Source organism: Eleutherodactylus coqui, chromosome 2 (assembly GCF_035609145.1).
Source record: "Eleutherodactylus coqui strain aEleCoq1 chromosome 2, aEleCoq1.hap1, whole genome shotgun sequence".
In the NCBI taxonomy this organism is placed as follows: Eukaryota; Metazoa; Chordata; class Amphibia; order Anura; family Eleutherodactylidae; genus Eleutherodactylus; species Eleutherodactylus coqui.
In genome coordinates this window covers 159,174,111-159,187,521 of record NC_089838.1, presented here as the reverse complement: position 1 = coordinate 159,187,521, position 13,411 = coordinate 159,174,111, and the positions used below count along the sequence as shown (strand labels likewise).

The 13,411-nt window shown below is 42.0% G+C and overlaps 1 protein-coding gene across 3 annotated transcripts in view; it reads right to left on the bottom strand.

Moving 5' to 3' along the window:
• Positions 1 to 1,974: 1,974 nt before the first annotated feature.
• Positions 1,975 to 13,411, bottom strand: part of PTPRZ1 (protein tyrosine phosphatase receptor type Z1) — a 198,224-nt gene continuing 186,787 nt past the window's right edge. For all 3 annotated transcript variants that reach the window (XM_066591838.1, XM_066591839.1, XM_066591840.1), the window contains 4 exons: positions 11,289 to 11,435; positions 9,554 to 9,696; positions 5,895 to 6,030; positions 1,975 to 2,725 (listed from right to left, as the gene is read on the bottom strand). In XM_066591838.1, coding sequence (XP_066447935.1) covers positions 2,588 to 2,725; positions 5,895 to 6,030; positions 9,554 to 9,696; positions 11,289 to 11,435 — 564 coding nt within the window. In that variant the 3' untranslated portion in view covers positions 1,975 to 2,587. The remainder of the gene's footprint in view (positions 2,726 to 5,894; positions 6,031 to 9,553; positions 9,697 to 11,288; positions 11,436 to 13,411) is intronic.

Below are 13,411 nucleotides of genomic sequence, written 5' to 3'. Positions count from 1 at the left end.
CACAATGCCATCCTCTGACCCACTCTCCCCCTAGGTGTCTCCACATACGTTTTGGGGGCTGTTCTTAAGGAGAGACAACACTCCTTTTGACCCAGAATCTTAGTTGTCACATGCCTGTATACACTAGCCAGCTGCTACCTATGTATGAGAACATAACTAAAATGTATCGGTTACATTTGCCTATATGAAAAAGTTTTTGACATGGAAATAACAATCACTTGATTCTACAATATAGAAAATATGTAGTAACAGTAACTTGGTTAAATCATGCAATACCCTTAAGTCCAACAATAACAATAAGAATGAGTAAGTGTACAGTGTGTCCTTTGAGTTTTAAAACGGTTTGGTTTTTGACAAGGAGCAGCTGCAGACTATGACTGAATCGGTATTGACATTTGGGGTTACAATGTGGTACGGATAGAGATGAGCAAACGTACTCGGTAAGGCCGATTTCGCAATTGAGCACCGCGATTTTCGAGTACTTCACTACTCGGGTGAAAAGATTCGGGGGTCGCCGGGGGCGGGGAGGTGTGGTGGAGCTGGGGGTAGCAGCGCGGAACAGGTGGGAGCTCTCTCTCTCCCTCTCCCCCCCACTCCCCTCTGCAACCCCCCGCTCACCCACAGCGCCCCCGAGTACTTTTCACCCGAGTAGTGAAGTACTCGAAAATCGCGGTGCTCGATTGCGAAATCGGCCTTACCGAGTACGTTCGCTCATCTCTAGGTACGGACCATTGTAACAGAGGCTGGACAGACATCTCTCTGGGATGAATTAGTGATCCTGCAACCCCCCGCTCACCCACAGCGCCCCCGAGTACTTTTCACCCGAGTAGTGAAGTACTCGAAAATCGCGGTGCTCGATTGCGAAATCGGCCTTACCGAGTACGTTCGCTCATCTCTAGGTACGGACCATTGTAACAGAGGCTGGACAGACATCTCTCTGGGATGAATTAGTGATCCTGCACTGAGCAGGGGGTAGGACCCAATGACCCTGGAGGTCTCTTCCAACTCTACCATTCTATGATTGTCATGTTGTGACAAAAATGGATAAAAGAGAATTGTAAGATGCAGAAGGTGATGTAGGCTGCACCTTTCCAAGGCTGTCTGGTGTATACAATGCACTCATAAGTTTAAACAGTGCTGATTTTAATCTCACAACGTTGGAATTATTCTGTTTTATCCTTCAGAAAAGGTAATATGCGTCAGTTTACCTTTTTTTTTTTTACACTTTTAGTAAAGTTATTTATCTCATAAGATTGTGATCCCTTTGTACATATCCTTTACTATAAATGTATTGCAATGTAGTTAGGGTTTAAGTTAAGTAACATTCCATGTGTGTTCTCAAGTTTTAATGTGATCTGCAATTTTATTGTATTTTGTGTTTATCAATAAGTCTCATCTTAAGCAAAGCTCCAGTCTCGGGACAAAATTTGTCCACGATCTGGGATGGGTGATATTACCCAGAACCTTCCTTTCTTTCTATTCTGTTGATAATCCACTTGTTCCTGGGCCCATCTTCATTTTTCTAAGATGTTGATGGTGATTCTTAAAGTACAGATGCACCACCAGTGCTCATGGTATATCAGGTATTCTAATATACCACATAGTAATACCATGAAGTGTCTCATATCGGTTACACCATGCAGTAGAGAGGCAAAATCATTCCCTTAAGAAATGTATCTAAATATATGTACTGTATCATATATGATACAACATACAGTGAAAGGTTAAACATGCTCCTATTTTGCCAGCAGTTTCTGAAAAGCTCATTTAAAATGTGACAACCAATATTTCCACACTTCCTGTTATGTTTGTTGTGGCAACGTTTTTCTTTGCCAAAAGTCATAACGATTTCGTAAAGTCAAATAAACTTGATTATCAAATTCTGACTTAATGATTATTTTTACAATTTGATGGAAATGGTCTTCAGTGTAGACTGGAATTTTCCATGTAGTCCATATCACATGTGCACACATATTAGAAACTAGTTTTAAGATTTATTCCATAATAGTATTAACATTCCATGCAAAACAGCAGTAATTGTGTCATTAAAGAGGCGCACAAACAGGTCAGGACATCTAGTTACAATAAAAACAGTATATCAATGTAACATTGCAAATACAAGTAACTAGAAAACTGACTCTCTTCATATATAAAAATCTACAATTATAAATATAAATTTGGTCCGTGGAGTCAAACAGTATTTACAACAAACGTTAGTTTATTACTCCCTTACTTCGGCTTAGCGTCTTCCTGGAAATGATATACTATTTACAGTCCGATATTAAAACTACTAAAGGTAAGCATCACCACATTACTACACAGTAGGTATTTGCACTGAAAAAGTACACAGCTATAAATATCAAGAATCAAAAGATTAGAAATGTGCTAGTAGTAAACCAATACTGAGTAAATATCACAAATCCATTTATAAAACACTTGGTCAAGTTATTCATGAGCTGATGGATTACAAAATCTTCTCCAAGGCACACATTATTAATTGTGGGTAGTAAGCAAAAGTCATTTACAAAAATAGTGCTGGAAGAAGTTTAAGACAGATACATGATGAGCAGCCAGACACTTCCTATCTTTATACTAAGGATTCCAGGCTTTCTAATGTAGTTCCATCTGGTAGAGCAGATCCATTACTCTCCATACATGCCACCTGTCCCTCCTGCTTTGTACTGACCAGACTCAGGATCGCCTTATATAAGAACTGAAACTGCTCCTAGAAAAAGCACAGAAAATAAATTATTACTGACACACACATAATCTAGTATTTACTATAGTTGCACACGAGGGGCCATATATCTACAGCCACATGTTGACAATTGTTATATACTTTTTGTTTCATACCACTAGTCCTGTATGAAGCTATGCAATTAATTAACACATGCAAAACCAAGTCACAAGCTACAGCTCAGGTCAGGTCAGATCATCAGTCTGTATGGCTACATTAAAGGGGTTGTTCGGGGTAAGAAAAACATGGCTGCTTTCTTCCAAACATTGCATCACCCTTGTCTATAGGGTTGTGTGTGGTATTGCAGCTCAGCTCCATTTAAGTAAATGGGAGCTGAGTTATAATACCAGACCCAACCCAAGGGCAAGGTTGGCGCTGTGTTTGGAAGAAAAGCAGACCTCCATAATCTTGGTATAACCAGTCTTGCTGCCATGATAAATGTCTAAGTAGACACTTCCTAGACCAGAAAAGGGGACCTGAAAATAAACATGATGGTTATTTCCAGACTATTCTGAATAGAGGCAGACATGAGCTATTGTAAAAGTTAGAGACTTCTTCCAAAAAAAAAAAACACTCCAGGACAGGAACACCAGATATGTGAAATGAATCCATCGGCTGCATTGCAATGCCAGCATGCGGGAGGGACTATAAGAAAGAGGTAGTGTACTAAGACTGAAATCCTTTACCATCTGGATATAATCTTAAAGTTTGTCCCTTGTAATTTACACAAGGTCTGAATGGTGTGTGATAGAAATGTCATTTTATCCTATTACTGGGCACAGAAAGATCTGCCTCTCATGGATGGCGGTATTAAATTCGGTTGTCAGTCTTCATTCAACAAGTCATAAAACAGGGAAATCATATGGCAGGGTGACACAGTTTGAGTGCATAGGAATTCAAAGAGGGTGAGATTGGAGCAAGGGTCTGGAGAAAGCTTTGCAGTTGTTTATATGCCAACCTAGATAATCCTCCTGTTGGGACAGTTCCTCCAGGGTCTAATAGTGATCTGAGTCTCTGGTTAGAAAGTATATGTTAAAGCAGTGGTGCCTGGATTCTGGAAAGTTCCAGAAAGTTAGTTAAGGCATGCTGTAATTGGTGGTTATCAAATACAGGTTTTAGGAGTGAAGATAAATGAGTCATTCTAAACTCTTATCCTAGATATCCAAGTTCCAAAAAAACGTGAACAGGGAGGGAGGAAAAGTCAGTAAGATGTAGAGAAGCAGATGGGTCTCATTGATAACTCCAGTTTGTCCCATAATTTGGAGGCAGAGTGATGTGAGACGCAGGCCAAAATAAAGGCTTTGCAGGTTTTAAGGAAAACTTCAGAAGGCCAGCATTACCCCTTGTTTGGAGTAGGAGAAGCGTGCGTATGATATTCTAGACTCTGCTTTCTTCCAAATACATTCCGTTGTTATTGCTTGAAGTTTGAAGAGAAACCAATGAGGGACCCTGCAGGGCATCATCTGTAATACTACAAGACCTTCAGGACAGTGTTTATTTTTAAGACCTAAATCCCGCTAAATATGGGCACATTTATGCACCCACAATACAGACTGTCCTGCCTGACCACAGGCCTTCTGACTCAAACTCGGAGCATCATAGATTTCTATAATGTCCTTAGTTTGGAAAGTTAGACTAGTGGTCAGGCTGGGGCACTTGTTCATATTACTTGAGGCATAATTGCGCCAGTAATATACTCTTGTGAAACTGGCCTTCTAGTGAGATTTACTAGCACTAAAAAGAATTATTTTAGTGCTATATATGTAATGGTGCCTAAACAAATATCTGGGCACAGTGCAGAGAATGTGAGCCAATAAGAAGCAGGGATATTGTGAGTAATGACAATCTAATGCCCATATCTTAGATATAAAAACTGATCTTAATGTGTGAATGTAAGTGACCTACAATACCATAGTATGCTAGGCTGAAAAAAGACCAGTGTCCATCCAGTTCACCCTGTTTCCACCCTCCTTGTTGATCCAGAGGAAGGCAAAAAAAAACCAATGAGGCAGAAGCCAATTTACCCTCATTCTGGGCAGAAAAATTTCTTCCAGACTCCATAATGGCAGTCAGAATAATCCTTGGATCAACATTTGAGATTAACAACCCTTCTGGTTATTTAATGTCTATATCCTGTAATACTGCAGTGCTCTAAAAAGACAATTTTGGAGTTTGGGAAGAAAGCAAACAGATTAAACCTACACAAACCTAAGACCATGCAAACTCCAGGTGGAGGTTGTCTTTACTGAGTCACTGCACTGCCCAGAATACCCATTACTTATACAGTCACTATTACACATTATACAGTATGAACAGAAATATGACCATACAGCAAGGTAAATATCAGGATAATATAAAATCTGAATTGAAAACTTTTCTTAAAGGGGTTGAGGGTTTTTCCCCTAAAGGTAGTGGTAAAATGGGGGAACAAAAAAAATACTATAGTTACTAGTTCAATTCCCTGGAGGTCAAGCACTGTTACTCCTTCCCGATGGGCTTATTTTTTTACCGTGCCTGTATACAACTGTGACTGCTGCAGCCTTGTGCCATGTATTGATAAGGACAGTGATTGGTTGTAACTGTCACATATGCATAAGGAAGCAGTAAAAAAAAAAAAAAAAAAGCCTGGTGGGGAGAACCGCAGCAACACTTTACCTGAGGGAGTTCAAAACTGAGAATAGCACATTTTATTTTACCACTTTTTCTACCTTTAAAAAAACCCTCAGACAACCCCATTTGAGAAAACTATTATAAGCATAAGGCCGATGCTGCACTGTCCTTTTCCAAAAGCATCGCGGTTTGTGGTTTTGATATTGGCGTTTTTTTATGGCATTCAGATGATAACTGTAGATCAAGAGGAAGTTATGGAACATCCTACAAACATGGCAGGCTTTTTTGTAGCTCTTTTTTTAGACCACGTTTTTTCCTTTTCGAATTGAAGCACGCTCTAGGTATGGTGGTTTTTAATGGAGTTCTTAAAGACTTTTTTATAGGGAAGAAAACATGACCGAAAAAAAAGCATGGATTTCACAGCATTTTTTACAAGCCACAAAGAATACCAAAGAAAACCTGAGAGTGAAGGAAGCCTAATAAAACAACAATAAATTATGCTACGGTCTGTCCCAGATCATCATTGTACTGAAGATCATATACGTACTAGGTCTGTGAAAATCCCTGGTCGCATCAGATTAATCATTTTGGCCACCTGATAGACATCTACAGAGTTTTCAGTCTCTAGCTGTTGCATGAGAGTGTACAAGGCGCAGAATGTTCCAGCTGTCACTCCTCCATACCTGAAATAACAGTGATATACATCAAGATTCACAGCTATAATTACAAACTGTTGATATAAATATTTCACATGCTTTACAGAATAAAGGGTTTCTATAACAATCCCTAAGGATCATATGATTGACGGAAACAGCTTTTGCCAGAAAAGAAAATACACTCATTATCAAAAATCAAGCACCTAGAAGGCGTTGTTGGAATGGAATAAAGCTTTCTATATGTGATTGTAACATTGATTTAAGTAACTGATTAAAATATAAAAGCATAAGTCATTTATTGTGGAAAACTGAACAATTGAGGGGACCATAGTACCCTGTTGTACCGCCTCTAGCTTGGATACAATATGTGATACAGGCGGGAATGGAGGTTCTAGTACCCGGTTGTACCGCCTCTAGCTTGGATAGAAGATGTGATTCAGGTGGGCATGGAGGCTCTAGTATCTTGTTATACCATCTCCAGCTTGGATACAAGATGTGACCCAGGCGGGCATAGAGGCTCTAGGACTCTGCTGTACCATATCTAGCTTGGATACAAGATGTGATACAGGTGGGCACGGAGGCTCTAGTACCTTGTTATACCCCCTCCAGCTTGGATACAAGATATGACACAGATCGGCATAGAGGCTCTAGTACCCTGTTGTACCATCTTTAGCTTGGATACAAGATGTGATTCAGCTGGGCATAGAGGCTCTAGTACCCTGTTGTACCTCCTCTAGCTTGGATACAAGATGCGATACAGGTGGACATGAAGGCTCTAGTACCCTGTTGTACCTCCTCTAGCTTGTATACAAGATGTGACCCAGGCGGTCATAGAGGCTTTAGGACTCTGCTGTACCATATCTAGCTTGGATACAAGATGTGATACAGGTGGGCACGGAGGCTCTAGTACCTTGTTATACCCCCTCCAGCTTGGATACAAGATATGACACAGGTCGGCATAGAGGCTCTAATACCCTGTTGTACCATCTCTAGCTTGGATACAAGATGTGATTCAGCTGGGCATAGAGGCCCCTAGTACCCTGTTGTACCTCCTCTAGCTTGGATACAAGATGCGATACAGGTGGGCATGGAGGCTCTAGTACCCTGTTGTACCTCATCTAGCTTGTATACAAGATGTGACACAGGTGGGCATGGAGGCCCTAGTACTCTGTTGTACTGCCTGTAGCTTGGATACAAGATGTGACACAGGTGGGCATGGAGGCTCTAGTACCCTGTTGTACCTCCTCTAGCTTGTATACAAGATGTGACACAGGCGGGCATGGAGGCCCTATTACCCTGTTGTACCACTTCTAGCTTGGATACAAGATGCGATACAGGTGGGCATGAAGGCTCTAGTACCCTGTTGTACCTCCTCTAGCTTGTATACAAGATGTGACACAGGCGGGCATGGAGGCTCTAGTACCCTGTTGTACCACTTCTAGCTTAGATACAAGATGCGATACTGGTGGGCATGAAGGCTCTAGTACCCTGTTGTACTTCCTCTAGCTTGGATACAAGATGTGATACAGGCAGGCATGGAGGCTCTAGTACCCTGTTGTACTGACTCTAGCTTGGATGCAAGATGTGATACAGGTGGGCATGGAGGCTCTAGTACCCTGTCGTACTGCCTCTAGCTTGGATACAAGGTGTGATACAGGTTGGCATAGGGGCTCTAGTACCCTGTTGTACCGCCTCTAGCTTGGATACAAGATGTGATACAGGTGGTCATGGAGGCTCTAGTACCTTGTTATACAGCCTTTAGCTTGGATAGAAGATGTGACACAGGTGGGCATAGAGACTCTAGTACCTTGTTATACAGCCTCTAACTTGGATACAAGATGTGACACAGGTGGGCATAGAGGCTCAAGTACCATGTTGTACCACCTCTAACTTGGATACAAGATGTGACACATGTGGGCATGGAGGCTCTAGTACCCTGTTGTACCTTCTCTAGCTTGTATACAAGATGTGACAAGGCGGGCATGGAGGCTCTAGTACCCTCTTATACCACTTCTAGCTTAGATACAAGATGCGATACAGGTGGGCATGGAGGCTCTAGTACCCTGATGTACTGTCTAGCTTGGATACAAGATATGATACAGGTGGGCATGGAGACTGTAGTACCCTGTTGTACTGCCTCTAGCGTGGATACAATATGTGATACGGGTGGGTGTAAGATGTGATACAGACGGGCATTAAGGCATACAGATTCCATATGGTATCCTGCACCATATTGCTCCACATTTGTCGAAACTGAGCCTCTAGGTTGTGCAAACTAGTAGGCTGTCAAAGTTTGTGTCCCAGATGGTCTCATACATGTTCTATTGGTGATAAATCTGGTGGCCAGGCAGGTCATGGAAGTGTGGCAATGTTGTGAAGGCATTCCTGTAACTCCCTTGCTGTGTTGGGCCGAGCATTATCCTGCTGGAAAATGCCTCTTGGAAGCCGCCATGAGAGGAACACATGTGGCTGCAGGATGTCCTGAACATATCACTGAGCTGTCATTATCTCTTGTACCACTACTAGGGGTAACCAACTATTGTATGCATGGCCCCCAGACCATCACATGAGCAGTGGTGGCAGTGTGCTGCACCACTGCAGAGGCAGGATTAAAGCGCTTACCCCTATGTTTTCAGACAGGAACACGGACGTCATCAGTGCCCAAACTAAATCTAGATTAGTCACTGATGACAACCCTGTTCCACTCCATGACAGTGCAGTTTCGTCGGTCACAAGCACTGCAAACTGTGGCGATGATGGGTGTCAAAGGCAGTATATGTAATGGGCGTTATGAGACCGAATGTCTTTAAGTAAAGTACAGGGGCCTGTAACGATGGTACCACTTGTCTCTGGATAGTGGGCAAACAGTTGGAGCTGCTCATGCTTGTCAAACAATCCCCTCTACTGGTGGTCTGTTGATGGCATCCTGAGCCTGGTCGCCTTGTATGCATGTGCTCATGCATCTACTGGTCCCAACATCTCCTAAGAGTCTGGTCAGAACCACCCAGGTGGCGGGCAATTAGTTGATACAATCATCTGGCTCCTCGCATTCCAATAATGTACCCCCTTTCAAACACTGTTAACTGGGCAAAATCTCATCTATTGCATCGTAGAGGCGTCTAGTGGTCCACAAGCTCTACACAAGTGGGAAAAGAGGTCACTACACACAAGTACCTCTGAGAGCCTTTTATAGGCCAAGGGTGAAACCACTTTTAGGGCCTCCGGTCACAAGACCATTCATCTAATCACGGCACAACTGTAATCATTTGCATATCTGCGTGAGATGTAACTGTATGCCGAGTTTTGCAGCAAAATGACAGCTTCTTTTAGGTGCTTGATTTTATCTTATGAAGAGTGTAGCTTACATTGCTACTTTACCCTTATTCACAATCTTAAAAAGATTTCCTACTTATTGCACTTCCCAGTCAGTTCTGTGAGGGAGAACATCTCATCATCTATAGCACAGGTAGACGAGAGCTTTCATTAACTATCACTTGATTATTATTTAGGAGGAAGGCAACATTAACACAGAAATAGATACTGTACTTACTCATCATGTACAACAATAGGTCCATCTTTATTAGCTGCCTCTTCCTTGATCAGATTTATAAGCTCAAATGTCTTACTCATTCGACTGTCAGGATTTGGCCACTTAGGACAATGAAAATGTTTCACTTCCAAAACATAATCATCCTACAAAAAATAATAGATTCACAAACATAACTGTACTTTTCTTCCATACTTGTTATAAAATATTCATAGTCAGATGTACATACGGTATGTTCTTAGGAAGATAGACAAATATATAAGACAGATGGATTAGGTAATATATATTGTAGACATGTGCAAGGAAGAGTACTGGGAAGAGTGTACATTTCACCCAGATGCTTAGCCTGGGTGAGATAAAACTCCAGTCCAGTTTTCCTTCTGGATCCCAGTGAGCTCAGCTGGGTCCGCTTAATGCCTTCCTGGGACATAAAAGGCTGCAAGGTCAGGCAGTCAGGATGAGAGCCTGGAGTGAGCAGATCTACCTACCTGGTGGACTTCTATTGTCTGCTGACCATTGCTGCATGTTAGTAGCAAGTAAGAGTACTGCTGTTTAGTTAGTGCCTTGACAGGCATGAGTTTGTTTTGTTTATTGCACAAAGTGTATGTGCTGCCACTGGCTGTGGTTTATCACTGGGTTTATTGTTCTATTACTGAAGTCAAGAAAAATAAAGCAGTTTGGACTTTTATAGTGAGCTACTATATCTTCCCTGACCCCACCCCCATCCCGACATTGCTACAGTATATATTAGATAAAGTAAAGCCTCATTCACACAATAATATGCATATTTGGTCCGTGAAATACGCAACATTTGTACTGCATATATACTGCGTATCTGTCTTGTTTTTACGCGATCCCATAGACCTTGATGGGTGATTTTTGGTCTGTGATATGAATGAAGGTAGTCTGAATAACCCCTATGCAAATCAATGGGGTTTATGCTGCCCATTTTACATGCGAAAAAAGGACCGAAAATACGCCTATGTATGAGCCCTATTGACTTCTTCGGACAAGAGCATGCGCAAATACACTCACTGCTATGGAGTGAATTTGAGCATGAACCAGTCAAATTTTTGTTTCTGCCGTGCAAACTTCACGCTGTTACAGCGTAAAGAAACCCAGAAGCATAGGTCCTGCCCTATCTTTTCCCGCAAGTATGAAAACTATGTGTGCGATTGATAGGGCAAGGCCATTTTTTTCTTGTGGAGAGGAATACCGTGCGAGGCTCACGCTACTGAAAACTAAACCATTGAAATCAATGGCTTTGTTTCATTACATTTTGCAGGTGTGATTTTCACGCCCACAAAATTATCTGAAAACACGATCATCTGTTTAAACCCTAAGGACGTTTTCACAAGGCGGAGAAAATTGTGCAAGATGTGTGTGTTGTGAGACGCACAAATGGCACTTAAATATGAACCCCATTATCGTACGACATGCAAGGTGCACATGAGTGCGATGTGAGGTTTTCTCTGAAGTCATGCAAGGTGGTTTTAACACAAACGCCTCGCATCCGTGGGGACATTGTACATTGCCGAGCACAATATCAGGCTGAGTTTCAAGACCCGATATTGCACTCGCCCATGTGAAATTATCCTCCGGGTGAGGACATGTAATGTCAGCCACATGCTGCTTCAAGCCAAGTCTACTTGTGCAAAAACGTGTGGCCATGCACCAGCACATGGGAGTGGTTTGCAGCAGCTGCTACATATGTTCTACCTTATAGACTTGTACTTACCAGTGTAGCTTCTAAAATAAAATCTTGGACAATGAGCCTCTCCTCGTTGGAAAGGCAAACATGGTCTTCTCCGGCCAAAGATACAGTAAAAGTTTCACAAGTAATTGGTTCATCTCTGTTTGGCCAATAGACAAATTCATCTTCAGCCTGGGCAAGTAATAACATTTTAAAATATATTTGCATAGCACACAAGCAAAGTAGCATTACAATTTTGCAAACATTCATGCAAAACAAATAGAAAATTAGTGTAATGAATAGCATACTGAAATCCAGATCTATATTTGATATGAAGTAGTATCACAAAAAGAAAAACTCACTTAATCCCTCAAGGGCTACCAGCTGTAAATGTATCATGGGCATTTGCGGAGGGTGTATTGAGTGAGCTCAGGAGCTAAGCCTGCTCCATACCTGGCAGGTGTCGGCTGTTTCTGACAGCATTCCTATAGAGTTTAATTGTTTAGATGCCACTGTAAATTTTAACAGCTCATCTAAACAGCCCACTGGAGGAGGACGAGGGAGCCACTGGCACTCCATCCAATTGCAAAGTGCAGATAGTTCACATGGCAGTCTGGAAAGCTATTAAAGGTCCCAGGGCTGTCATCTTCTGCAGCCTATTTAGCCTTGCCTGTGACAGGTTCAACAGACTAACATTGAAATACATTGGACAATACTGTGCAAAAATAAATGAACAAAAGAGAAATTAAATCAAATCAATATTTGGTGTGACTACCCTTTGCCCCGAAAACAACTTCAGTTTTTGTAAGAACTCATGAGGGGCATTGTTCCACACATCGCATATCTTCTGTGAATGTAGACTTGCTCAAGTCCTTCTGCTTCTTCATGTAACCCTAGACTCACTGATGTTGAGATCAGGTCTCTGGGGGGCCATATAATCACTTCCAAGACTGCCTGTTATTCTTTGCACTGAAGATGGTTCTTAATGACATTGGCTGTATATTTTGGGTCATTGTCCTGCTGCAGAATAAATTTGGAGCCAATCAGATGCCTCCCTGATGGTGCTGCATGATGGATAAGCATCTGCCTGTATTTTTTAGCATTGAGGACACCTATTAATTCTGAGCAAATCCTCAATTCCAATTGCTCAAATGCAGTCCAAGACTTGCAAGGAACCTCCACCGTGCTTCACTGTTGCCTGCAGACACTCATTATTGTACTGCTCTCTAGCAAACAAAATATTTGAAATTGGCTCATCAGTCCAGAACACTTGCTGCTATTTTTCTGTACCCCAGTTGCTAAATTTTCATGCATAGTTGAGTAGTTTGGCCTTGCTGCTATAATGAAGGTATGACTTTTTGGCTGCAATTCTTTCATGAAGACCACTTCTGGCCAGACTTCTCTGAACAGTAGATGGGTGTATCTGGGTCCCACTGGTTTCTGGCAGTTCTGAGTTGATGACACTGCTGGATATCTTCCAATTTCAAAGGGAAGTGAGCATGATGCAACTTTCATTAGCTGCAGTAAGTTTCCTTCGACAATCACTAGGTCTAAGGTCTACAATGTTGGCAGTCTTTTTGTGCTTCTTCAAAAGAGCTTGCATTACACATCTTGAAACCCCAGTCTGCTGTGAAATCTGGGGAGAGACCTTGCTGATGCAGTATAACTACATTGTGTCTAGTTGCTGTACTCAGTCTTGCCATGGTGTATGACCTGTGACATGAAAATGTCTTCCAAAACCTCACTTGAACTATGACGACATATCATTTACCCCCTTTTTTTAAAAGATTTTTATTTTTTAACAGTTAGGCCAGCTTCCCACTGGCGAGAAAATCATGCGAGATCTGTGCGTTGCAAGATGCACACATCTTGCACAGGTATGAAACCCATTCTTTTTAATGGGTTCATTCACATTTGTGATCTTTTCTTGCATAGCACTGGATTGCAATGCTATGCAGGAAAGAAAAAAAATCACAGCATGTCCTATCTTTCAGCGATATCGCCCATTGCTCGCAACGGGGCCAGCGGCAGCAGTGCCAGCCCCATTGAAAACAATGGGAGAACTCTGCAATCCTCTGCTGCGGCTATAATAGCCGCGGCAGGGAAATCCTTCAGCCCTGCAGGGATGCGAGGCTGTTTCCCTGTAGAGATGCCACGCATCCAGGGAT